The 27,635-nt window shown below is 40.5% G+C and overlaps 1 protein-coding gene across 7 annotated transcripts in view; it reads right to left on the bottom strand.

The window, feature by feature from the left end:
• The window catches only part of DIS3L2 (DIS3 like 3'-5' exoribonuclease 2), a 321,790-nt gene that overhangs the window by 78,152 nt on the left and 216,003 nt on the right, over nt 1-27,635 (bottom strand). For all 7 annotated transcript variants that reach the window (XM_064485261.1, XM_064485263.1, XM_064485264.1 and 4 more), the window contains 2 exons: nt 22,805-22,917; nt 7,491-7,598 (listed from right to left, as the gene is read on the bottom strand). In XM_064485261.1, coding sequence (XP_064341331.1) covers nt 7,491-7,598; nt 22,805-22,917 — 221 coding nt within the window. The remainder of the gene's footprint in view (nt 1-7,490; nt 7,599-22,804; nt 22,918-27,635) is intronic.

The following is a 27,635-nucleotide window of genomic DNA, read 5'->3' as shown; positions in this document are numbered from 1 at the left end:
AATGAATAAATTGGAATTTAAAAAAAATGGCCCCAGGGTTTTTGGGCTGCATACGAGGCTGAAATGAAGTTGCCATTGATGGAGGCTAAAACAGGCAACTTCCGGAGTTCATGCTTGCCTCTGTCTGAGCCAGACAGCACGTGGCAGGTATGTTGTGGGAGACACAAGCTGTGGACTGCTACTATAAGTGTGAGGCTTTTCCTTTATTATTCTGACCTTTGACACTAAGATTTTATGGTTCTAAGGTCTAAGGACTTAGTTATCAAGTCAGATTCATTATTTGTGACCTTCTTTAAAGTGTAAGATTGGTTTTTTTTCTTTTTCTTTTTTAACAAAGGCGACTTCAAATTAAGAAGCCTCTGAAGAGTAAGGCACATAGATGTGGTCTCTGTTTCATAGGACCTTAGGGCCAAATGAGACAGATGTGCTGGAGGTGTTCAGGGATGAGGTCACTGGACTGACATGGTCAAACTGGATTTCATGGTACCAAAGTTGGATGTTACAAGGCACAGGATTTAGTTGGATTTGTTTTCCCTTGTGACAGTATATAATCACAATTATCTAGATCAGAGAACAATGCTCTCCACTACTAGTATGTGAGAAATACTCCAAAAATAGATCTTTCAGAGTTTACTATTCTAAAAACCTGGGCACTGGCTTAATGAAAATATATATGACCAAAGTTTCCTAGTGGATACAAAAAAAAAAAAAAAGAATCTACTGAGTGTTTAAAAAAAGTAATAGGCTTTCTATAGCTGACTATGCCTGCTCCATAAAGTAAGACATTTCAGTAGACTAAGGAAAAAGACAAAACTTTCTCCACTTCAACTCCAGGGGAGACTGGCAGCCACGCTGCAGTAGCAGTGGCACAAAGCTGTTGGCCCTGCTCTGGCTCCTTCTAAGTTCAAGCCCTTGTACCACAAGAAGCCACCACTACATACAAATCCAGCCTCAGGCTTTGGCCACCCTCCTCCTCAGTCATTGGGTTCCTGATGCAGGGCTGCCTCCCTCCTTAGTGGCCTTCTCCGGCCCCCTGACTCTCCCCTTTGCCCTCCTCCTCTCCAACTGAGGCTTTCCTTGCCAGTGTCTTGAACAAGCACTACCTCTTGGACTTGAGTGTGGAATCTGAACTCTCATTTCTTGCATCTTGACTGTAAGAGATACTTATCTGTTACTACATCCCAGGATTAACCAACCAAGTCCACCCTCCATGTGGTCTCTTGGTCTGGGTAGGATGTTTGGATGACCACAGTACAAGGAGTGTGGTTAGTAGGTCTTGCTCCACGACTGTCCCAAGTCCAAATCCTCACACTTCCTATTTGGCTTGGTTTGATAGAGGCCCAGCATCCCTTCCTGGACCCTGTGCCTTCTTCACAACTGCTCTCCAGCCCCCTTGTGCCAGAAGGCTTGGTCACTAGACACTGCCTCCAACAGAAACCCTAAAGACCAATTGAGTTTTCAGAGTTTGCCTCTTTCTTTTATGACCTTCATATTTTAGAAGCTCATTAGATCAGGCAACTTTTTATTTCTTGGGTCTGACCCTGGCCGGCTTAATTCAGATTCAAAGTTCTTTTCTGTTGACTCAAGTTAGTTTTCTTCTATGGACTTTTATTTTCTATTTAGTTAAACTCTTACAAAAATAAGCATTTATAAAATTATGAAAGTAATACATGTTTTCAAAAAACATCAGAAAATACAAAAAAGTAGAAAAAATGACTCATAGTCTTACTACCCAAATACAACCACTACTGGCATTCTATTTCATTTCCTTCTGGTCTTTTTCCATTCATTTTTCCCCGTGCATGTTCCCACCCCCACCAAAACATGGTTGCTGGCATACTGTCTTCACAATTCCTTCTTTGTATTTCAGATAATGTTTGCTTCTTAAAGAGGAACTTATTATCAGATATTCAGGAATTGCAAAAACCAAATATAATGAATGTAACCTGTTTTGATTCCAGTTCAGACAAATCAGTTGGAGACAATCTGGGAAATGTAATTATGGACTGGGGTTTAGATGACACCAAGGCATTACTACTAATTTTTAGCTGTGCTAATGGCATTGCAGTTATGTAAGAAAATGTCCAAATTTTTTAGAGCCACATAGCAAAATATGTATGAGTGAAATGATAAGATGTCTGTGGTTTGCCTTAAAATACTTCAACAAATTAAAAAAATGTTGACAGTTAAATCTAGGAGATAGGGACAGTAGATTTTTGTGCTATTTTCTTTAATTTCATGTATATTTGAAATTTTTCAAAGTGAAAATTAAAAAATTACAGTATCCATAGTTCAAACAGTTGTAAAGTCTAATTATGAGACAGCAGCCCTCTGTCCCTCTCCCTCCTCTGCCCTTCCCCAAGGGTGACCACTTTTACCTCTTAGCAGATTGTTTTGGTATTTACTTTTATATTTCTATATAATCTGCTTGATGGCAACTTCTTGATTTTTCAGTTCTAGCCATCATTCCCAAATTTTTTACTCTAGAAGAAAAGAATTTACTTTTTCTACATATACTCCCTTCCCCAACCAAACCCACATAACTGTTTCAGGCCCTCATCCTCCCAATGAAGTTACATCATAACTATCAGAATTAACTATTATGATTATGTAAATACTAAATGTTACTTTTCTTTCCTATGCAACTTTTTATTTTCACTGAAATTAGTAACTGCCTTATTTTAATTTGTTTGCTTCTTTGGTATACTCTGTATATTAATCCACTCCAAGCTTTCCACCAACTGCCTAAAATAGTGGTTCTTGAAGTACGGTCTGTGGACTTGTGCAGGTCCCTGAGACCCTTTCAGGGATCAACGAGGTTAAACTATTTTCATAATGATACTAAGGCATTATTTGCCCTTTTCCACATGCTGACACGTATACTGAAGGTACAAAAGCACTTAGGGGGAAAACTGACGTTGCCTTGGTATGGCTTGGGCAATGGGAACAAATGGTGCCAGTGGTCAGAGTACTCTTCACCAGCTGACACTCGCAGGAGGAAAAAAAAGCTAGTTCACTTAAGAATGTTCTTGATGAAGCAGTAAAAGTTATTAATTTTATTATGGCTTACTCCTTGAAGACTTGTCTTTTTCACTTACGCAGCATGCCCAAGTATGATAGCTGTCTTGAGAAAAAGCACTTACATAACTTTGCGTTGTGAGCTAAACTGATTGCCTTTTTTATGGAACACCATTTTTACTTGAAGGAACAAGTGACACACAAACTATGGTTATTTGGCATTTCAAGAAAAACAACTAACATTATTTATTGCCAATGATAAAATTTGAGCTTTCGCAAAAATGAGAATTTTGGAAACGTTTTACCTGACACATGATACATGTTTCTTAATACTTAAAGACTTGTCTAGGCTCCGTAGTGATATTAGTAAGTATGATTTTTTGATATCATATAATGAAATGTGTCCACATTTAGAAGATTAGCAATAATAAGCCAATATTTTCTAAATGACATATTTCTAAATACATGATAAAAAGTCATGCATGGGTAAAAGATTCATTCAAAGTATAAAACAGACCAACAGATTTCAATGTACCCTGTAAAAAAAGTTCAGTTGATATTGTATTAGTCTGCTAGGACTGCCATAATAAAATACCACAGATTGGGTGGCTTAAACAACATTTTATTTCTCACAGTTCTAGGGGCTGGAAGTCCAAGATCAAGATGCCAGCCAGTGCCAATTCTGGTGAGAGCCCTCTCCCCAGCTTGGAGATGGCTGTTTTCTCACTGTGTCCTCACAGGACAGGAAAAGAGAGCAAACTCCCTGATCTCTTCTTATATGGACACTAATCCTATCAGATCAGGGCCCCACCACTGTGATCTCATCTAACTTTAATTATCTCCTTTCAGGACCTACCTACAAATGTAGTCACTTTAGGGTTAGCGCTTCAACATATGAATTTGGGTAGGACAAAATTCAATCTGTAACAGATATGGTTTCAGATTCTAGATTACAACTAACTTTTAAGAAACTACTATCAATTCTGGTGCAGTACAAAGATGAATTATCCACAATTATCTGAAAAAGCTATTAGAATGTTCCTTTCTTTTCCAACTACATATCTGTCTGAAGCAAGATTATCTTCATATACTTCAACCAAAATAACTTATCCCAACAGATTGAACAGAGAAGCATATATGAGAATCCAGTTTAATGTCTTCTCTAGGACAGACGTGAAAGAGATTTATGAAAATGTAAAACATCCTTCTCTCCTAATTCTGTTTTAGAAAATAGTTACTTTTTAAATAAAATGTTATTTATGTTAACATATAATAAATTGAGTTTATTATTATTATTTTAATTGAAATAAATAAATGTTCAAAATCTTTATCAGTTTTAATTTCTAACAGGGTAAACAGTGGTAATACATATAAACAAAAGCTCTTTGAGGTCCTCAATAATTTTACAGGGCCTGAGACCAAAAAGTTTGACAATTGCTAGTCTAAATCATCTCTCAAGAAATTCAGACACATAGACATTTTTACTATTTCATTTTCTCAAAGACATTACACCTAGAGCCTTCTGTTCAGCTCCAATCTGAACTCACTGTTTGTTTTTTTTTTTTAAGATGACTTATTTTATTTTTTAAATGGAGTTACTGGTAATTGAATCTAGGACCTTGTGCATGTGAAACATGCAATCTACCACTGAGCTATACCCATCCCTCTGAACCCACTGTCTTCTGCATCTGCGTAGAGCTAGTACCCTAGGATCTTTCTTCACAATCATCTAGGTCAGGTGTCAATAATCATGACCTGTGGGCCGAATACAGCCTGATACTTGTTTTTAAGTGAGTTTTACTGGGACACAGCTGTGCTCATAACTTATGTATTGTTTATTGTCTTTTTTGTGCTCCAACAGCAGAGTTGAGTCATCGTGACTGAAACCAATTGGCTTACAAAGCCAAAAAGACTTACTATCCGGCCCTTTACAGTAAGTTTGCTGACTTGTGATCTAGGTGATTCTTTCACTTCTTTACTGTACTGGTTTATTTGTTTCTTGAATTGCATGTCTTCTGATTTACTCTTTCATTTTGGTGAAATACATCTTCTGGTAGCTTCCCGAGAAAGGGTATATGAGAGGTACTTTTTTTTTTTGAGACCTTGCATGTCTGAAAATGTCCTTTCCTACTCTCACATTTTATTGATAGCTTAGCTGGGTATAGTATTTTAGCATAGAAGTCACAGTGTTTCAGAAATTAGAGAGCTTTTGCTTCACCATCATCTAGTTTCTAGGGTTATAAAAGAAGTCTTAAGTCATTCTGAGTTCTGATAGACTGTATGTGACTCTTTTTCCTTCTTAGAGCCTATAGGATCTTTCCTTTGTCCTCAGTGTTCTGAGATTTTGTGATGCTGTAGCTTGGTGATTTTGCATCTCCATTACTGTGCTGGGCAGTGGCCTCTTTCAGTCTGGAAAGTCACATCCTCCAGCAATAGGGCATTTCCCTAAATTATTTTGTAGATCATTTCTTCTTCTTTTTCTCTGCTCTCTATCTCTTGAATGTTCACTGAACAGATGTTGGATATCTTGGACTGGTCCTCTACTTTTCTTGTCTTTTCTAGCTCATTCTGGGACAATTCCTCAACTTTATTTTATAATCTGAAACTTGAGTCTTCAATTCTTCCATCATGTTTTTAATTTCATGTTGTCAATTTAATTTTTAGAAAGAACTCCTCCCCCTCACTGATGTTTCTTTTTTAAAATATCTAGATCTTGCAACATAGATACTTTCTTTAAAAAGAAATTCTCTGAGGATATAAAAGATAGTTTCTTTTCCTTGTATTGTCTGTTTTGTTCTAGTTGCTTTTCTGTTTGCTTTGGTTTTTCTATTTCATATTAGAGGCTTTTCTCTTGGTTATCTCTCTGACACAGGAAAGTGAAAGACTAAAAGGTTGATTTTTAGTGAAATCCTAAAAAGCTCTGCTTGTGTGGGTGAAACTTACTGTCTGCAAGGTTTACTGTACGGAAATACAGCTGAGCTGTTGGCTGGGAAATCCTTGAGGTTATTATCTTTAAAGCTTTTTCCCCACTCAGATTCCTCAGAGAAAGATTTTCCTATCTTCCGACTCAAGGGTATAGGCTTGGCTACCAGAATTCTGAGGTTGGCTGGGGAAAGAAAGCTGGGACTCTTAACATTTGCTACGCCAGCATTCATTCAACCTCTCTGCAGGGGTCATTACCACAACTGTGCTTGGTGTCCCCTAGTTCAGACATCCTCTACTTTATCCTGTCCAGAGGGTAAATTTCTGGTCTTCACTAAGTTGGGAAGGGGCAATCTTTTAAAATAATCTTTCAACTAATACACTTAGTCTCCTCCTCATCCACCTCTCCCTCACTTTACAGAGTTACCTGCAACTGTCCATTTCTGAATCTCTTTAGGGTTCTGCTGTGTAAACTGGGTTGTTTCTTGGCTTTCTCTTGTGCTGGCTCAGGATCCAGCTTTCTTAGGACTGCTAAGTCAGTTACCACTCATCCATCTGCTTCCCAGCTTCCAAAACTTTGTTGCTGTTGTCTCCTCTCCCATTCTCTTTGTCCTTGTGGGTTTATGTCTTAAAAAAAAAAATCTCTTCACTGTTGTTTTAGTGAGGTTTTGGGAGGGAATGAAAGTGAATGTGGGTATTTGATCCTCCATCCTTATTTGGAACCTCTTTATAATTAAATATCTTTTTTTTAACTTCCATTTAATATTACAGCATAAACATTTTCCATGTTCTTACCTGGTATTTGTAACAACTTTAGTAGTTGTACAACATTCCACTGAGTCGGTACCATAGCTTATCTAATTGTTATCCTATTTTTGGAAGTTTTGAGTTGTTTCTGTTTTGGGGGAGGGGACTAGCTTTTCGGGAGTCACCTTGCATCTGTCTCATTTATTCCCTATATTTAAGGAACAGCTGCTGGCATTCTTCTCCTCTCTGTTCTCAGTCCACGGTTATATCACCTTGTGCCTTGATTATAGCACTACCTTGTGCAAATGTAATTCATCTTCAAATGGCACAATAATGCAGCACTAATCTTTCTAAAATGCCACCTTTCTCATGACTGGGGACTTTGAGGGTCCCCACGGTTTGAGTCCATCCCACCTCTCCAAACTTGCCCCTGTTTCCCCAAATGTCCTCCTTCAAACAGGGCCTGATCTCCCAACCATGGCCCAGGCTGCTCCTCCTGCCCATGCTGATCCACACTCACCTTCACTTCCACCCTTTCTCCTGCACTAGGCCTCCCCCATGTGACTTTGTTCCTGTAGTTTCCTCCTTCACCTGATAACACTGAGAACTGCTGAGGCTCAGTCTTACCTTCTAAGTGGACGGACAGCTCTTTAGAGGCAGGGGCTCTCACATACTCTTCTCTGAGGCACTGCCCTTCTACCGCCCTCATCCTACCACCATGGGGCTCCAGCCCAGTGCCAGGAACACAGTGGGTGCTTGACAGGGATTGACTGAATGCAATGGACCCATGTGTAAGTTGTTACCTTGCCCTCTGGAGTTAGCGTCCAGATCACGGAGAAGGTCAGCTTGTCTGTCATGGGATTGAGGCTGCACAGCTCCTCACACAGCAGCCTGGGCAACATGGGGACTACCTGCAACAGAGAACAGGCCCATGAGCGCCTTTCCAAACTGCAGGAACTAACCAGAGGCTTAGAAGCAGCCCACAGGGCAGAGTTTTGGTGAACAGCCTGAGCTTCCAGAGCAAGGTGAAGATGGAGGAAGCTCTTCTCCTCAAAGATTCTGCAAAAAGACCACACTAATCTTATGATTTTCCATGAGCCTTTAGGGTCAAATGGAAATGGGAACTGGAAAGGGAAGAAGAACTGGTAACAGAGGAAAAAATATATTATAGCAATGAAAAATAACAACATTTTACTATTCACTAAAATTGAATCTCTAGACTCAAGAATGACTTGTACTTTTGGATATAACTATTCCAGCTGAAGTACACACTTAACAACTCAATGTCTTACATTTAAGTCTTTAATTAATTTCAAGTTAATTTTTGTGTATGTTTTAAGTTAGGGGTCCAGTTTCATTCTTTTGCATGTGGTTATCCAGTTTCCCCAACACCATTTACTGAAAAGACAATTCTTTCCCCATTGTGTAGTCTTGGCATCCTTGTCAAAGATTAGCTGACCATATATAAGTAGGTTTAATTCTGGGCTGTCTGTTCTGTTCCATTGGTCTATGTGTTTGTTTTTACACTGGTACCATATTGCTTTGATTATTATAGCTTTGTACTACAGTTTGAAATCAGAAATGTGATGCCTCCAGTTTTGTTCTTCTGTCTCAAGATTGCTTTGGCTAGTCAGGGTCTTTTGTGGTTCCATATGAATTTTAGGAGTTTTTTTTTTTCTATTTTTGTGAAAAATGCTATTGGAATTTTGATAGGGATTACATTGAATCTGTAGATCACTTTGGGTGGTATGGACATTTTAACAATATTAATTCTTCCAAACCAAGGACACGGGATATTTTCCTATGTATTTGTGCCTTCATCAATTTTTTTCACCAATGTCTTAAAAGTTTTCATTGTATAGGTCTTTCACTTTCTTGGTTAAATTCCCAAGTATTTTATTGTTTTTGATGTTACTGTGAGTGGGACTGTTTTCTTTTTTCTCTTCTTTTTCGATTTTTTTAATCTTGGGAGGAGGTAATTAGGTTTGTTTTTTTTTAAATGGAGGTACTGGAGATTGAACCTAGGACCTCACGCATGCTAAGCATGTACTCTACCACTGACCTATACCCTCCCAGGACCATTTTCTTAATTTCTACATCATTTCTCATCTGTTAGGATGGCTATGGTCAAAAAGACAAGAGATAACAAATGTTGGCAAGGATGTGGAGAAAAGGGAACCCTTGTACATTATCAGATGAAATGTAAAGCAGTACAGCCATTATTGAGGTTCCTCAAAAAATTAAAAAACAGAACTACCATATAAGCCAGCAGCCCCATTTCTGGGTATATATACAAAGGAATCAGAATAGGTACTTTGAAGAGATGGCTGTACTTCTATGTTAACTGCAGTATTATTCACAATAGCCAAGACATGGAAACAACTGAAGTGTCTGTTGAGAGTTGAATGAATAAAGAAAATGTGATACACACACAGAGGAATATTATTTAGCCATAAAAAATTCTGCCACTGTGACAACATGGATGAACCTGGAGGGCATCATGCTAAGTGAAGTAAGCCTGACAGAAAAACAGAAATACTGTATGTGTCACTTATATGTGGAATCTTAAAAAAATAAAAAGCCAATTTCATAAGAACAGAGAGTAGAAAGATGGCTGCCAGGGGCTGGGGAAAAGGAGATGGAAGGATAGAGGTCAAATACTTTTACATACTTTCAGTTATAAGATTAATAAATTCTGAGGATCTAAAGTACAGCTTGGTACTATTTATGATTGCCAAGATATGGAAGCAACGTAAATGTCCATCATCAGATGAATGGATAAAGATGTCGTGTATATATATATATATATATATATATATATATATATATATATATACACACACACACACACACATAATGGACTATTACTCAGCCATAAAAAAGAGTGAAATAATGCCATTTGCAGCAACATGGATGGACCTAGAGACTATCATACCAAATGAAGTAAGTCATAACAGAGAAAGACAAATATCATATGATATCACTTATATGTGGAATCTTATAAAAATGATACAAATGAAATTATTTATAAACCAGATATACTCAAAGACATAGAAAACAAACTATGGTTACCAAAGGGGAAAGGTTTGAGGGAGGGAAGATGTAGGGGGAAAGGGATAAATTAGGAGTTTGGGATTAATATTTACACACTACTACATATAAAGTAGATAGACAACAAGGACACACTCTATAGCATAGGGAACTATATTCATTATCTTTTAATAAACTATAATGGAAAAGAATATATGTATGTATCTGTATAACTGAATCACTTTGCTGTACATCTGAAAGTAACACAACATTGTAAATCAACTATACCTCAGTAAAAGTAAATTTTAAAAAAAGTATGGCATGGTGACTCCAGTTAATAACAGGGTACTGCATACTTGAAATTTGCTGAAGTAAATCTTAAGTGTTCTCAGCACTGACACACGGATGTGTTAAATATCCTGATCATGGCAATCATTTCACAGTGTGTATGTATATTAAATCACCACATTGTACATTTTAAAAATACACAATTATATTTGTCAATGATTCCTCAATAAAGCTATAGAAAATAAAAGAACCCAAGGGCTGAGTGTAAACTTGTGACAGGATTTCATCAAAGCAAAATTGCTGACTCACTGCCTCAGTAATTGAAAATACCACAGCTGACCAAATTACATCCTGGAACATTAACTGACTACTCCAATAAAGTATCACTGATGGGGGAGAAGGGGGAAATTGGTGAAGGTAGTCAAAAGGTACAAACTTCCAGTTATAAGATAAATAAATACTAGGGATGTAATCTACAACATGATAAATATAATTAACACTGCTGTACATTATATATGAAAGTTGTTAGGAAAGTAAATCCTAAGAATTCTTACCACAAAGAAAAAATATTTTTTCTCTTTCTGTAACGCTGTATCTATTAGAGATGATGGATGGTTACTAAGTATTGTTGTAATCATTTCATAATATAAGTCAAATCATTATGCTGTACATCTTGAACATATACAGTTCCATAGGTCAGTTACATCTCAATAAAACTGAACGACAAAAATCACCGAAAGGTTCTGGTGAAAAAGGATCTAAATCCTGGTTCTCTACATGAACACTGAGCTAGTTACTCATTTTACAGTTTTTTAAGCCTAAATTATTTCTTCCTTTTATTGATTTTTCTATCCCATAATAAACTGATTCAGTAGTATACCTTCTTTAATTTAAAAAAAAAAGAAAGAAAGAAATCCTCTTCAACTTACTTTCAAGTGATGACTTACAGATATCCCAGAATGTTATTTGTTTTCTCTAAAATTCCAAAGACAAAATGAGTAGCTCTACCTGATGTCCTGAAGATCCTTCAGACTCTCTCCCTCCTACCTTTAAATCTGTTCCTTCCCCTATACTTTTCTTGACTGATGTCATCATCATCCACCCCACCTCCTAAAGTATAAACGGCAGCATTAACAGGCATTTATTTAACACATACTTACTGTGGACCTCCTTGACTGGCAGTGTTAAGCGTGGGTAGCACTGTAACCCTGTGCTAAGTAACTGAGTAGTAATAATAAAGCAGCAACTATGCACTCGTTGAGGTAGTTGGCTAGTTAAGTTTCTTCATCAGCAAAAGCTAAACAAACCCCAGTGGTTTCTTACTGTGTGCGGTATCTATACTTGCGCTTGGCTTTAGCACAGTAAATAACCTTTGGTATGGAAAAGTAAATTCTAGAACTCATGGCTCACACCAGTAACAAACAGTTAATAATTACATGGCATTACTTGTAATTACTCTGAAGGATGCAGTATCTTTTTTATGTAAAACTTAGTGACCACCTGAAAATGTCTGATAACAGCTTTTATAAGACAACCACTCCTTTTTTTTTTTAAATTGAAGTACAGTCAGTTTACAATGTGTCAGTTTCTGGGTGGTGTACATCATAATGCTTCAGTATGGCACATACTCTTGAAAAATTTTTCTTGCCATTGCTTTTGTATCATCTTTTCAGATGACGCTCTATTTTCTTCGTTAACTTATTTAAGGAGTATTCAAATGTGATCTAAATATTTAACATTTGCTTGCATGTATCAAGCGTTTGACGAAATAATACATCTTTACTCACATAAACATATTGTAAAAATGGAGACATTTTCAATACCATACTGTCTCATGATTGAACTGTAAAGATTTTATATAATTTCAGCCTTGGGATTAGACTGAATTGTGTCCCCCCACAATTCCTACACTGAAGCCCTAACCCTCAATGTGACTGTATTTGGAGGTAGGGTCTTTAAGTGGTAATTAAGGTTAAATGAGGTCAGTAGGGTGGGGCCTTGTTCTGATAAAGAAGGATAACTACCCCCTCTCCTTGTCCTGCACACACACCGAAAAAAGGCCATGTGAGGACACAGCCCTGTACAAGCCAGGAAGACAGTCCTCACTAGGAACTGAATTGGCCAGCACCTTCATCTGGGACTTCTAGCCTCAGAACTAGAAAAAAATTTTTTTTGTTGTTTAAGCTCCCAGTCTATGGTATATTGTATGACAGCCCAAGCTGAGTCAGACAGAATAAATCAAGTTTGTTGGGTATGCATTGTTGGATTCTTCTCTGGGCTGCACTACCAGATAATTATACCAGCTGCATTTGGTAGCAGGCTGCTCACTCTGCATGCTTCTAGTCCAGGGCTTAATACCTCTTTTTTTTTTTTTTTCACAGATAGTATTTCTTCGAAGTGTTCAAGGCAGTATCTTATTTTCAATCATAAGGCTGAGCATCTGAGAATGTAACATAATTCCTAACTTTATGTTTTAGTCTTTGTGAAAAAAAAGTTATTGCAACTAAATGCAATGTGGTAGCCTGGCCTAGACCTTGGAACAGAAAGATAATTGGTGGAAAAACTGGCGAAATCCAAATAAAGTATGGATTTAGTTAATAGCAGTGTTCCAATGTCAACTTCTTAGTTATGACAAATGTACCATGTAATGTAAGATGTTAGCAAGGGGGGAGCTGGGTGTGGGGTATACAGGACGTCTTTGTACATTCTTTGCAACTTGCCTATAAATTTATTACAAAATAAAAGAGCTATTAAAAAGAAAGTCACTGATTTCATTACTTGATCTCACAATGGTTATATATTTAAATATAGAAGAAATTTATGCTAATGAAATACAATCTGATCTGTTTTTACATATTGGCGTTTGGGGTTAAGATTTTATTTGTAAAAAGGTCTTTGCCACTGAAAAAACAAAAAGTCTAAAGACCATTAACCAATAAAGTGAAGCCCAAACTCATCAGCAGCACAATGTGGGAAAAAGAGCAAGGTTTTGAAGCCAGACAAACTTGGGGGTCTGATCCTGGACCCACCACTTACTGTGCAATTTGGGGGAAGCTAGTATAATTCTCTGGGTCTTGGTTTTCTTATTAGTAAAACAATATTGAAGATGCTCAATAAAAGTCAGCTCACTGGCCATCTCACGGTCCATCAGGTCCTTTGGTCCCTGGCTCAGCCTTCCCCTTCAGCCTTTGCCCTGGTGCTCCCCTCCCGCAGGTAACCAGAGCCACACAGGCCTGTTCACTGCACAAGCTCTTGCATACATTGTTCCTCTTTCTGGAGCACCTTTCTGGATGTTTGCATCAGGCCAACTTTCGCACATCCTTTAAGATTCAGCTCATCAGCATCTCTAAACTGCTTATCCAGATGCCCCCAGGTGGGGTATGTGCACTGTGTTTTGTGTACTTCTTCTCACCCACCCTTGTTCTTTCAAAAAGAACTCGGGGCAGTCCCAGACAGTCACTGCATTTTCCCTGCTCTTTCAGGACACTTCTGTAACTCTTACACTCATCCTAATTACTTCTTTTTTAAAAAACACTTTTATTGTGATATGGTTCCTGTACAGTAAACTACACATATTTCAGATGTACAACTTAATGAATTCTGACAGATGTGTACACCCATGAAACCACCACCACAATCAAGACAATTAACATTTCCATCACTCCCCAAGAGGTGCAATTTTTGAATTTCCAATTTCTCTCTTCCCACCCACTTTACCCCCTGGTAACCATAAGTTTGCTCTCTATGTCTGTGAGTCTGTTTCTGTTTTGTAGATGAGTTCATTTGTGTACTTTTTTTTTTTTAAGATTCCACATACAAGCAATGTCATACATTATTTCTCTTTCTCTTTCTGACTTACTTCACTTGGAATGACAATCTCTAGGTCCTTCCACGTTGCTGCAAATGGCATTATTTTATTATTTTTATGGCTGAGTAGTATTCCATTGTATATATATACACCACATTTTTTCAATCCAGTCATCTGTCAATGGACACTTGGGTTGTTTCCATGTCTTGGCTGTTGTAAATAGTGCTGCTATGAACACTGGGGTGCATGTGTCTTTTTGAATTACATTTTCCTCCAGATATATGCACAGTAGTGGGGATCATACGGTAAGTCTATTTTTAGTTTTTTGAGGCGTTTCCATACTATCCTCCACAGTGGCTGCACCAATTTACATTCCCAATAGTGTAGGAGGGTTCCTTTTTCTCCACACCCTCTTCAGCATTTATCGTTTGTGGACTTTTTAATGATGGCCATTCTGACTGGTGTGAGGTGATCCTAATTGCTTTTTTATGTGTCTCTCCTCTCCACGAGACCATGGAATCTTCAGGAAATGAGCATTATTTCCATCTCTCTATACAGCACCTGACCCACAGCAGACACTTCAAGTTTACAAATGAATGGCTGACTTTTACCCAGAAAACAAACCACCTATCTTTTTCTGTGTTTATTGCTTACTACATCACATAAAGCATTTTATGAAATATATGGTAGACTTCTATTTAAACATTTTTACATAAGAATTTCATAGGCAGCTAGTATTTTAAGGATAAAATAAACTGTTTTGGCTATTCTCTCCTAAAAATGATTGGCACACTCAGTGGCTGCTCGGATTATAAACATTGCTTGGTATCCTGTATCTTACACAGAAGAAAACATTTTAATATTCACACTGCAAGGGTAGGATGTCAAAGAATCTATGGGCTTATGAAAAAGCTAAACATTAAAACTTTGGGGGTAGTATAATTATGCCTAATTTTTAAAGAGCTTTCCTTTTAATAAACTTTCACTAGATCTTGGGGCAGGATTCTGAGAAAACAGTACATAAAGCATAAAGATAAACTTATGTCCCTATAGTTTTGTAAAGAAACGTTTATTTCTCTGTCTTTCAAAGGAATAGGAATAAAGATGTTACAGGTACATCTGTGGTTTGGCATGCAGGGCCTCTCATAAATTGGGCCTGATTTCTGCCGGTGTCACTGAGAATGTACCCCATGACTCACGGCATATGTGTCAAGTCCGTAGCACAGCAGAGATTCCCATGGGACAGGGGCCACAGAGACAGGCAGCCACTCTCGAGGCAGGAGTCATAAGTACAGAACACAATGTGTAACTGGAAGAGAGAAGCCAGGTCTCAGCAGCAGCTGAGAAACTGCTGGCTGTCACCAGCACCGTGTGAACGCTTTTGCATCCCCCACTCCCTGGAGAGTTCTCCCCAGTTGTGCCCTGTCTTGCCCTCATTAGCTTCACTACTTGGTGTGGACCTCATGGATAGTTCCTTTGAAGTTCTCAAACTCGCTCACTTTCACTGTCCCAACTCTACAGACTCCACAATCACCCTTACAATCTGTCTTTCCTGCTTTTGCAACTCATGGCTGTGCGGCGATGGAGAAAACCACCAGACTTTGTGGAGATGTGTCACTAAAGCAGACAGTGGAGGCCGGCAGTCCCTTCACCCATCTTTGGTTAGTTTCTTTCTATGTGAACTTCAGACTCTATTCCAAAACTTTATTACTCTCTTCAAACTTCCTACCCAACTGCCTCCTTCCTCATTCTCAGCAGAAAACTTCAACTCTTCTCAGAAAAAACTGAGAAATATCAGACTCAACCCCACCCAAGCTTCCTTCCAGCCCTTTCCTTCAGCTGTTTCTCCCAACCATGTCTCTGCTAACTTTACACGTGTGCTCAGTCCCCTGATATGCACGTGTCCTCCCATCCAAAGCCGGGCCTTCTGCCTGTGCTTTTGATCCACTCCCTCCCTGCCAAAGCACTTCTCAGTTAGCTACCTGCTCTGCTGGTCTTTATCTTTCCTGTAGACACAACTACAAGGTCAGTCTGCTGTCTTATGAACAACGCACCCTCCCCTCCCCAGTCCAGATCTCCTCTTCCCCTCTCACACGTGGCTCTCACAATAGTGTATGCTTCCTACTTTCTTCCTCATCTTCCTTTCACTTTTCAACCCAACGTGACATTTTAAAATTACAAAAATTACATGTTCATTGTAGAAATTTTAGATAACAAATTAAAACATGAACATGTAAAGACTTTGAGGCCCCATGCCTTAGAATAAACAATGTTAGCATGCTGGAAGAGAACTTTCGTCTTTTTTCTGTGTAAAAGATTACACACTATAAAGGTGCAGGCAGGTTTTGAACACGCAGAACTAGTGGGCGCTCCCAGACCCTCCTCTGTGCTGGTCCTTACCGGGGTCCCTCCCTCAGCTGGCTCCTCAGATGCCCTCTGCACTTGGCTCTCCTTTCTTCTCACTGCACATTGTCCCCAGGGATGTCCTCCACTCCTGGGACTGTACCACCACTGATACATGGGTCTGTCTACACCTGCACTTTTAGCCCTGCCTGTCCTTGTAATTCTAGATCCCTCTGTTATACTGCCATCTGGGCACCTTGGTTTGGATGTCCCATGCATACTTCAAGCTTTGCAGGCAGAAGACAAAGTCCAGCGTTTTCCTCCCCACACTGGCTATGTCTACCTTTTCTATCTCTAAGAACAGCACTCTGTCTTTGTTAAGTAAGCAAGCAAAAACAAAATCACCACCATACACACACCCCCCCCCCCCCGCACACGTACCCCACAGAACAATACTGGGTGTTATCTCTTGATTCCTTTATTCTCCTCTCTCTGCTACACCCAATCAGTTCCTGAGTCCCGTAGGTTTCACCTTCTAGATCTCTCTCAAATGAGTTTTTTCCTCTCCCTCTTCCACTGTTCAATAATCTCCTAAGCCAGCAGCAGAGTTCTAGAGTGGAAATTATTCTGGATAAAATTTCCTTATTACTCTCCAGACTCTTGCATCTTCTTACTGAATTCCACCCAGTGATAATCTGCAATCCCATTTATATTAGGACACATTGCCTTTATCTTCCCCAATAGTTGATGAGCTGAATTTGGTAATTTGGCTTTTTGCTTGTCCTGCTAATGAGGGAAGTCCCAAACATCTTCAGTAGGGCCAAGAGGTCTTCAGTACAGCCTAGACCCTCCATGTTCAGTGGTCAAGAAGTCTCAAGGGGAAGCTGGCAGAGGGCCTTCAGATCCCATCTGGAAGGTGACAGCAAAGACAACAGTGGGAAGCTAACTTCCCCCATTTGCTCATCCCTGTTCTTTGTCATGTGACATGGATTGCTAGACTGGGAGGGGATGCATTCTGGGGGCAAATGTGTGATGCTCCTTGTTCAGGATGTCCATTCTGGCACCAGGCAGAAGACATCTATTGCTCTAGCTCACCTGGGGTCCAGATGGACACCACCACGTTGGTCAACTCTCCTAAGATTCTGTGAGCAAAGATCCCTGTCTTTTGGGGTAGTTACTCAAAGCCTCAAATGGCCATGGCTCAGGGAAAGGGCCCTGGTACTGATAATAATTTTCCTACCTTTCGCCTCACCATTCTCCAACCACACAGTTGCTAAGGTGATTTTCTATCTTTGTCAAAGGAGACTATGTCACTTCCCTACTTGACCTCAAGATGAAATCCAAGCCCCTTAGCCTGCCATCCCAGGCCTCCCTTTGTAACTTTGTCCCTTGGCTCCCCCTGCAACTTATATCCTGGCAATTCCAAACTGTATACTGTTCCTTGAATGTTCCATGCTTTTTCTAGCCTCTGCCTGGAATGTCCTCTCCATCCATATTTGTCTACCTAGAAATTTTCTACTCAAAATTTGAAACATCGCTCAAAAATCAACTGCTTTAGGAAGACTTCTTGGCTCTTGCAGAAGCTCCTCTCCTACTGTCAGTCCAGACAGCTACAGCTTCACTCTCCTCTTATACTTCATCCCTTTGGGAGTGCTTCTGTAACCAAAGAGGCAGCCCAATGTATTGTAATTGTTTGTTACCCCCGCCTCCTCTGACTTCCCCAGGGCATCAGCATCTCTCTCATCTTTATAGATCTGGCACCTGACACACAGCTGGTGCTCAGTAAATGCTAACTGGATAAAGACTGTTAGCACTTTAGGCAGCAGAAAAGGAAATGGGCTTAAAGGGTGCTAAGTCTTCTTACGCATGTTTCAGGGCCAGAATCAAAGCTGGGTCAGGGCAGAGCTTAAAAGCTGGTCACGGAAAAGAAGGACACTGATGATAGGACACTGACTTTCTAAACATTCTGGACTAGAGCTTAGGAGAGCTGAGAGAAATTGATTATGTAGGTAAACTGCCCAAGGCAGCTGGGTGAGGGTACCAACAAGACTATAAAATCTCATATTAGCCTCTGAGAGCAGAAACATCTGCTAAAGCCACAGCGGGCAGGCTGGCCAAGTTCAGCAACGGGTTAGCCAGGACAGCCCTGTGACCAACGGAAAGGGCCACAGAGGGGAAGAATCAATCATCTAAGCAAAAAGGAACAGGAGAGTCTAGCAGCGACATCAGCTCAAGGAGACCAGACAGCAACCCACTGGGGGCTCTCTAGTACCAGGAGGGGCTGTGGGGGCTTCTTCTGCTCCTTGCAGCTCAGCCTTTGCTGGCGCCCAAAGCTCCCTTACACCTTCAGTGCCCATTGGATGTCAGAGCCTGAGAACTTGGTGAGTTTTTCTCCTGTTGTCTGAGGATTCGTAGGTTTTAACAATAAGGTACACTCAGCTAGCTCCCCACTCACATGCTGAAACAACTTAAAGGAAAGAGATAGTTCATTTGCCAGCCAACATCTCTGTTTAAAGAGTTTTCTTTTTCATATCAACACTTCCATGAATTCCGAATTTGATCAACTCTTTGTTACACAGTTTGACATTAACGAAACAGCAACACTCTGACAACCTGCTGGGGTCATAAAGGAACATCTTAAAATTCTTTGGACTCCACTTTAAGACAGGCTTCCAATCCCAATCTTTGATGTCTATTATAAAGCAGTACCAATAAAATATCGTAGAGATTTATGGGCGCACTTTCATTTGAGCTGTTTCACACCTAAAATAACATGAGCGCTTGGGCCAAAAGGCAGAATATTTAGGTTTAGGTTTCAACTGTTTAGGTTTTCTTTTACTTTTAAAACTCATTCACTTATTTTTTAAAAATTACCTTACATTTTTCAATTACAATGTATTTCCCTCTCAGAGAAGATAGCTAGGACACATTAACTAGATGGATGTCATGTCCTCTAAGAAGGACAGGCCTAAGTTCAGGCAGACAGTTGTCCTTTACCCTAATAGAGACCTATCTTTTGTTAAAAAGAAAATGTTTTTTCACAGGATTTAAGTGGACAATATATAAATTTATCTTTCTTCCCGAGTGCGCCCTATTGTTAACACAAGTAACCAAATCTTACTAGTGTGAGTAGAACCCCAACAAAAAGAACTTCATTTTAAAAGACAGTGGGATGATATCTGGACAGTAACATGGTATTTGGAGGCAACATCTGTTTCACTGTACACTCTCCTAATCTATGGGCTAATTTCCCAAATCAAGCTTAAACTGTAACTATGACATCAGTTCCTTGTAAGTCAGTAACACTGAATGAAAAGAAACCAGTGCTACATTCCCCGTAGGTGGGAAATCAACTGGCACCCCCACCCCCCAACACACACACTCCTTCCCCCATCTGATGACATTGGGAGAAATGGTTCTGCTAAATGAGAAAGAGAGAATCTGGAGGAGGGGGAAAGCAGCTCATCCAGCTTTTAAGAAGATCTTTATAGGCAAAGTAAAGTGGAAACAGCAGGAAAGTTCCTGGACACAGTCCTTTAAGAAACAAAAATGAGTAGGAAGAAAGGTCAGAGCAGTGGTTCAAAGGAATCAGAATGCACAGCTGCTGCTGTCCAAGGTTGTGGGCCGGCGCCACTCACTCCTGCCAAGCTGGGGGCAGTGCTGGGCAGCCGGAGCCTGGAGCCACTCGGAGGCACGTGGGCCCTTCCTCCATCCAGCTCCCCACTTTCAGAGCTTAAGAGAAGAGCCCCAACTCTACAGTCCCAAAGAGAAATCCTAGAACTGTGACAATCATGAAACTAGAGTAAAGAGAAGAGAAAAGGAAATCTGCTTAGTTATTTAATCCAATTTTATTTTTTCATTTTTTGATTCTGAAACCTAATTCCTGGCTATAAAAGAAGAATGCAGCAGCTAGATAAGAGAAAGCCACCTGCTAAAAAGAACTTCTAGCTGCGTCTAAAATTCCTAAATATTCAAATCTGAAGGGCAGAGTTAAACTTTTCTGTATGGGGAGAACATTTTATTTTCTTCATGTGGCCTTTAAGGTTTAAGAGATTGCTACTACAATTTCTCTTTCCATCATAACATTACAGTTTTTGTAGATAAAAGGGATTTTAAAGTCTCATCTTCTTTCCCTAAGAGGTCTTGGGCCAGACAAAGGCTGGGTTTGGCCACCTGTATTTTCAGGCAGGAGGTGTGGATGAAATGTCTCAACCTGAGGTTATATTAAGTGTAGTCAACGTACAAATAACAGAGCTGTGTTCTCAGGAAAGCCAAGCAGTGAGTGAGGTACCTGGATTTTGATGTGGTTCCTTTGCCTGAGTAGGCTGGGTATATATACTAAAAGGGGCCAGAGTGGAATGCAAGTCACCCCCAAAAAGCTTCAAAATAAAAACATGTGTTTTTATTTAAGTATCATATAGACACACACACATACACACACACACACATACACAAGTGCACATCATAAAGAAAAAGCCTGATGCTTTTTCACAAACTGAGCACTCATGTAATCAGTGCCCAGATCAAGGATCATTAAAGTTCAATAACTACTCGGGCCCTTTTCTCTCAAGGATAACCACTATTCTGACTTCTATCTTGGCTTGTTTTTGAACTTTATATAAATGGACTCATACAGTGTGTACTCTTGTGTCTGGTTTCTTTCACCATTATGTTTGTGAGTGGAGCTGTCATCCGTTCATTCTCCTTGCTGTATAGCATCCCACTGTGTGACTATACGACAAATCATTAGTTCATTCTACAATTGAGGGTAATGAATAATTTCTAGCTTTTTTGGCTATTTTGAATAGTGTTGCAATGAACATTCTTACACATTCTTTTTGTAACACATGTACCCACTTCTGTTAGGTATATACTTAGAAGTAGAATTGCTGGGCCAGAAGGTATGTATACACATTTAACTTTAAAAGATACTGCCTGTCTTATTACTGCTATGACAAAAATACCATAGACTGAGTGACTTATAACAACATGCACTTATTACTCATTATTCTGGAGGCTAGGAAATCCAAGATCAAGGTGACAGCAGACTGTGTGTCGAGTAAGGGTCCGTTTCCTAGTCCATAGATGGTGCCTTCCTGTAGTGACCTCACATGGTAATGAGAGTGCTCTCTAGGGTCTCTTTTGTAAGGGCACTAATCTCCTTCACGTGGGCTCCATCCTTATGATCTAATAACCTCTGAAAGGTCCCCCCTCCTAAGATCATCATATTAGGATTTCAACATATGAATTTGGCAAGGGGGAGGAGAGGACACAAACTTTCAGTCCATAACACTGTCAAACAGTTTTTCAAAGTGGTTGTAGCAATTTGCCTTTCCTGCAGCAGTGAGAGTTTCCACTACTCCACATCCTTGTGGATACTTGGTATTATCTGTCTTTATTTTAGCCATCCTGGTGAATTGCACAGATTGTTGAGATGAGAGTTGGGTTCTCTGTCTTTCTCACATCCTTCCTAGTAAAGCAACGCCAACTAGTTGTGACATTCCCAGGTGTCACAAGCTAGAAGATACTCAGGCTCCCAGCCTCAGGCCGTCCAACAAGTGTTGGTAAGTCAAAGCTGAAGCCCTGAAGAGACCAGATGTCCAATTCTCCTGGAGCAGGTAGAGCTCTAGGATTTTGATTACATGTTCTAGGTTGTAATGGTCCCGAAAGTACTGTTATGGGGCAGGGGAGAGGAAGTGCTAGGTTTCCCTAGGGAGGGCCTCCACTGGATTAACAGATGACAGCTCTGGCTTCTGTTTGGGACAACACACATCTGTGCGAGCACCCTCTGGAGAGGGAGTAGACAGCTCCATACAGGACACCCTCCACCATGGGTTGTTAATGGCTGCCTGAGCAAGACAGGGGGAGCTAAAGTTGGGCCACAGGTAACAGGATCTCCAGCCCCTGAAGGACATGGCTATAATTAAGTCCTAGAGGAGCCCCTTCCTCTCCCACTTCTCAACATTTTTTTTTTTTAAAAAACAGACTATTTTTTCAGAGCAGTTTTAGGTTTGCAGTAAAACTGAGCAGAAGTTAGAGATTTCCCATATCCCCTCTGCCCCCATACATGCAAAACTGCATTACCAACACGCCCACCAGAGCGGTACACTGGTTATGAGAGCAGATTAGCCTGCACCCTTACAACAGTGGTTGAAACGTTTTCTTAAAAGGCCACTAGTACATTTTCATTCCATTCTCCTAGAGCACTGTGTCAGCACCTTAGACAACACATGAATGAATGGGTGACTGTATTATAACAAAACTTTATAAAAATGGTGACTGGTACAGGCTGAATTTGCTGAACCTCGCTCTGCAACAACAGTTTGAAAGTTCCTCATTTCCTCTTGAATCTGACCACTTGTCTGAGTTACTTAGGGCTGGTCCGAGGGCCTGAGATGAGTACCTGCGTCTTGCCTTGGGAACGCTTCGGTTTGGTTTGTCTTAAACATACAAAGGCCTAACAGGAAAACACAACAACAGAGGGCAAACACTCTCCCAGGGAAAATCTTTTTTTAAAGATCATATTAGACGTGAGAAAAGATGTTCTGACAAGATTGCTATTCCTCATAATTTTTTAAAGAGAAATAAACAAAGGAAGATGACTAAACAGAAGCACGTTTTTGAGTCCAAGAAATTGGAGACATTTACCTTCTGAACCAAGTAGACACTTGTAGCTCTCTCAGCAGCCACTTTATCCAAATTGGATCCCTCAGGAACAAAGTAACTGACGTCAGCGATGTGAACTCCCACTTCAAAATTGCCTGTAAATACACAAGAAGGCTGATCAGCCTGGCATGGAAGGCAAGGGCAATCCCTCCTGGGACTCCATCCCGAGAATGCATGTCACTCCCAGAGGCCACAGGGCGGAGTACAGGCTGCCATTTTCGGTCTTGCTGAGCGCTCCATCTATCCGCTGAGTGTTCATTTTTGTTACTTTTTTCATCATATACCAACTGGTGTTGAGATTTTTATCCCGAATTAACAATATTAACCATTTTTACAAGATGTTTCCCATTTCTAAAGGCTTCTGTCTTTGAGTAAACATCAGCAGACTTGCAAAAGAAGACTTGGATGATGAACAAATCCTTTCAGCTCACTAGAGGGGATTAATCCCTGTATCCTGCAGATTCTTGCCTCTGAAAGCTCTGCCCTTCCTGTCTGTTCTGGCCACAGCCTTTATTCAGCCTCACGGCTGGCCTTCCTACCTTGATTCCAGCCCCTCTTACCTGGCCTCCACACTGTTGCTAATAATCATCTTAATCATGGATCTGGTGATGTCACTCCTTAGGCTGCTATTCATGCCCTTGCATGGTCTCACCCCAGTCTACCTGGCTAGACTTACGGCCCATCTCCACATGCTCTCTATGCGGTTGTCATGGGAAACCTTTCCGTTCCCAGAATATATCTTACCTCATCCCATTCAGATGCTTGCTTGGCTTATGCTTTTTCTTACACGTGGGATAATAATCACAACATGGTCTGCCTATCAAAATCTTTCTTACCTTATAAGGGCCAGTTGAAGAGAAACCCAGAACAAGAAGAGATTCTCTGCCCCCTGTTTCCTCCACTTGTACTGTTAAAGCAGCTAATCCATTACTGAAGATGCTTATCATGGTCTTTTCCTCAAGGCTGCCATCACCATCAGTTATCACAGCACATCTTTACCAGCTCACGTGTTCACCTTTCCCTACAGTGCAGGCTCCAGGAAGGCAGAGCCTTTTGTGTCAAGTCCAATGTTGGAGGCCAGTGCCTAGAAGAATGCCTGACACACCGCAGGCACTCAATAAGTGAATGTATCAACAATTGGTTTGTTTGCCTGTAGCCTTTCCCATTCTGGTAAAAGACCTACTTTTTTCCCTTTTAGAATTGCCCTTTCCTTTCCTGGTGGACTTGTTTTTTCAACAGGCCCTGCCTTCTCTATCACTCCTGCCAAAGAGATGGTCAGATGACTCAGGCTGATGGAATTGCACCTAAAGTAGGCTTGGGGGGCTGGTTAGGTTATAAATTTAAGATTTACTCTTGAACATCCCCTAAATCATCTATCAAATGTAGTATATGTGATTAACACACAAATACACACAAAGATATATACACAAAAATGCACAAAATGGATCGAATATGAAGAACAGTACACATGTAAAACAAGCACATAATTTGAAGACAGCAAGCATCATGGGCAGACAGAAGAACAGTGATGATACAAGCCCAAAGGTGAACTTGCTTATAATTTAAATATATGCCTGATGGGATTCCACTGTACCTTGTTCCTGCTCACAGTGACTGGTCTAGGCAGAGGCATGTGACCCAAGTAGATTTATTCTGAGCCTGTTTCCAGGGATTGATATGGACTTCAGAAAAGGGGGTCTCTCTCCCAGGACTCTGGACAATAAGTCTGGAGCTTCCCAGGAAACATCTCTGCCACATAATGATGCCAGTACAGAAAATAATAGGTCTAAGAAACAAAGGGAGAATCATGATGACCTCATTTGAACTCCAGGATTCAGCTGAACTAGAAACTAGCCTACCTGTGGTCTTGGCAGCTCATGAGGCAATCAATTTCCTTTCAGTTATGACTCACTGAAGGAATCCTGACTGAAACCCAAGTTGACTCAGAGGAGTTTACTAACACATCACCACTTTATCCTCTGGTTACCTGGATAATCAGTCTTAAGGTATCTCACATTTTACTTGTAAAATTTGTAGCTATTTATTGTTCTCCTATTTCTTCTTCACTGGGGGATGATTCTTTCCTTGGTTTTTAAACTGGAAAAATGTTTAAACTTGGAGTTAAAATAAGAGGTTCAGGGAAAGAAAAGAATTTCAGATTCCCCATTCTCATTTGTCTCACACTCAGAGACCACCCTCCTACAGGGAAGTCACTGGGTTTTTCCATCCAGTCCTGTAACATGAATACATTAAGGAAAACTCAAGTCCATCTAAGAAATCCTGGCTGCTATGGGATAATACAACAGATCTATTTCCCACAGAGGAGAGGCTGTCTGGAAGGCTGAGGAAAACCAGCATGGCTCAAAGTTCAGCTGCCTCACTCTGTGAGCCACGCAGCTGTGCGGCTGGGTCACTGGGAGCAGGGAAACCAGCCCCACGATGATCGAGGAACTCAGCCTTACGAGAATGTGGCCAAGAGTCTCAGACAGTTCAACTCCCAGTTTCAGTGTTACAAGTATCTAAAACCAACACTTGGAGAAGGTAAAATAAAGTGCCTCCTTTTGAAGTTAGAATTATAATGTATTGGCCTAACAGGTAAATATTGACTAAAGGAAAAGAGAGAGGATTATTACATCATGAAATAAACCATAATTTAAAAATCAGTCTGTGTGTTGTTACTACACATGAACTTTCTGTCCTGAGTCAAAATTGACAAACTGACAAAGAGTTCATTACAGGAGATAAAACACAAAGGGGGCCAATCAAAACATATTTGAAAGGCTTAAATTTCACTCAGAATTCCCAGCAGAGCCTCTAAAACCAAGGAAGAGAAGCTTTCTTATTCTCTCTTTTGGACCTTTTTTATGGAAACCCTAAGTAAATATTTTATTTCATATATTTACATAATGTGAACTTGCAGAACTCTTGAGGTAGAGGCACTGAAGTTTTTATTCTATGAAAGAGAAAATATAGATCCAAAAGGTTATGTAGTATACGCTGCCAAAACATCTAGGACCAATTTGATGTTTGAAAAAGTACTGTCTCCCATATAAAAGTATTCTTGAAAATATTTTTTGTATTAAAAATTTTTTATTTACTAAGTCTGAGGTGAGTCCTGTGAGTTTTGAGGAGCTGTGCAAATGGAGGAAGAAGAGTCCCCAAGGCCAGCCACGTCTGCACAGGGCCCGCAAACTTAAACAGATGCAAATGCTCGAGTGGACACCAGAATGGCTTCATCCAATTAAAACACTAATAAGAACATATAGCAGGGCTTAAGAATCATCTTTTCTAAGCCAGCCTCCCAGTCAGTTCAGCCACATCCCAACAGCATCCCTGCCAGGTGGCCCCTGACACATCCTCAAGGGTGGGGAGCTAGCATCTTGAAGCCACCAGCTCTACTTCTGAAGAGCTCTGGTCCCAAGAAAGTGTTTCCTTACACGGATCTGAGATACATGGAAAGGGAGCCACTAGTTTATTCCAGCTCTGGGCAGCCAAAAGAGGCGAGCCCTCTGTTTAAGGTGCTCACAGTCTGATGAGGTTGGCAGATAGTCCGCTGTGGTGACAATGTGATATTACTAGTGCTATGACAGAGGAAGGCTGCAAAACCTCACTCTGGGAGCAAGTTGAGCTGAAATCTGTTTTTACTTCAGTAAGAACATGTGAAAGTGCTTTGTACTCTATAAAAACTCCATGAACGTAATGTTGACAATGATGATCATAAAAATGATAAAAGGAGAGCAGCAGTGACCACTTATTTACTGTCTCTTTTGCACCAGGGGCTCCACACACATGAAAATAGCTTTGACAATAGCTGTATAAATCGTGTTTCACAGATGAATCAGCTGAGGCTCAGAAAAGTTCCATGTCACTCGTCCAAGGTTACCTGGCTAGTACGCAAGGAACTCTGGATGCAAAACCAGGTCGGATTCGGAGCTTTTGTTCCTTTTATTATCATCCCCTGCCCTCCACCACTGTCACAGTAACTCCAGGACAAGATGACACAACTCAATTTTTCAGCTCAGTGGGTCACAGCTGAAAAGTCCCTCCCTACCTCTTATGAGTCAATAGAAGTCACATTCTTGGCTATGGATTCAGAAGTCCTGTCAGAGACTTTTCCCAGCCCTGCTCACAGCTACATCCCTGTTCCCACTGCCTATCTTTTTAGCCACTCGTAACAAGGACTGATTACAGAACAACCACTAAGCTGTCAACTCCAGTTGTATTTAATTTTAAGCCCTTAAGATTTAGTAATTCCTTTTTAAATCCTAGTGTCTAGGCATCATTAGCTAGTGGCAGACTGATTGTCCTAAGCGACTGAAAGGGCTATGCCTGCCACAGGTGGGAATGCGTCAGGCTTCCTTTACCAGGAGTGAGACCAGAGCCTTCCAGACTTAGGTCACTTGAGTTCACTTTTACCCTCTGCTGAGACTGGACAGTGGTGACAGAGGCACCTCATGACCCAGGAGGATGCTCCTTTTAATCCAGCATATAGGGGAACAATGTTGCTAAATGTACCTCATTTAGCAAAAGCAAAAAATAATTGCTTTTGTCCAGGTCTCTAGTGTTCAAACATTTTTAGGACTGTCTTGGCCTGCCCTTATAGGGCATCTGAGGCCTGGTGACTTCTCCCTCTGTGAGACACCATTCCTATGGCTCCAGGCCCCACTCTGGGTGTCTGACTCTGTCGCTGCCCCTTCTCAGGCTCCTCTGCCTCTCCTTGTCCCTTACATGTTGGCGTGCTTTCAAGCTCATCACGGCTGTCTGCGCTTCCAATTCCACTCTTTCAGCCTGGACTGTCTCATCCACTCTCAAG

Source organism: Camelus dromedarius, chromosome 4, assembly GCF_036321535.1.
Source record: "Camelus dromedarius isolate mCamDro1 chromosome 4, mCamDro1.pat, whole genome shotgun sequence".
In the NCBI taxonomy this organism is placed as follows: domain Eukaryota; kingdom Metazoa; phylum Chordata; class Mammalia; order Artiodactyla; family Camelidae; genus Camelus; species Camelus dromedarius.
Note: the sequence above shows the minus strand (reverse complement) of the source record. Positions and strands in the feature narration are given on the sequence as shown.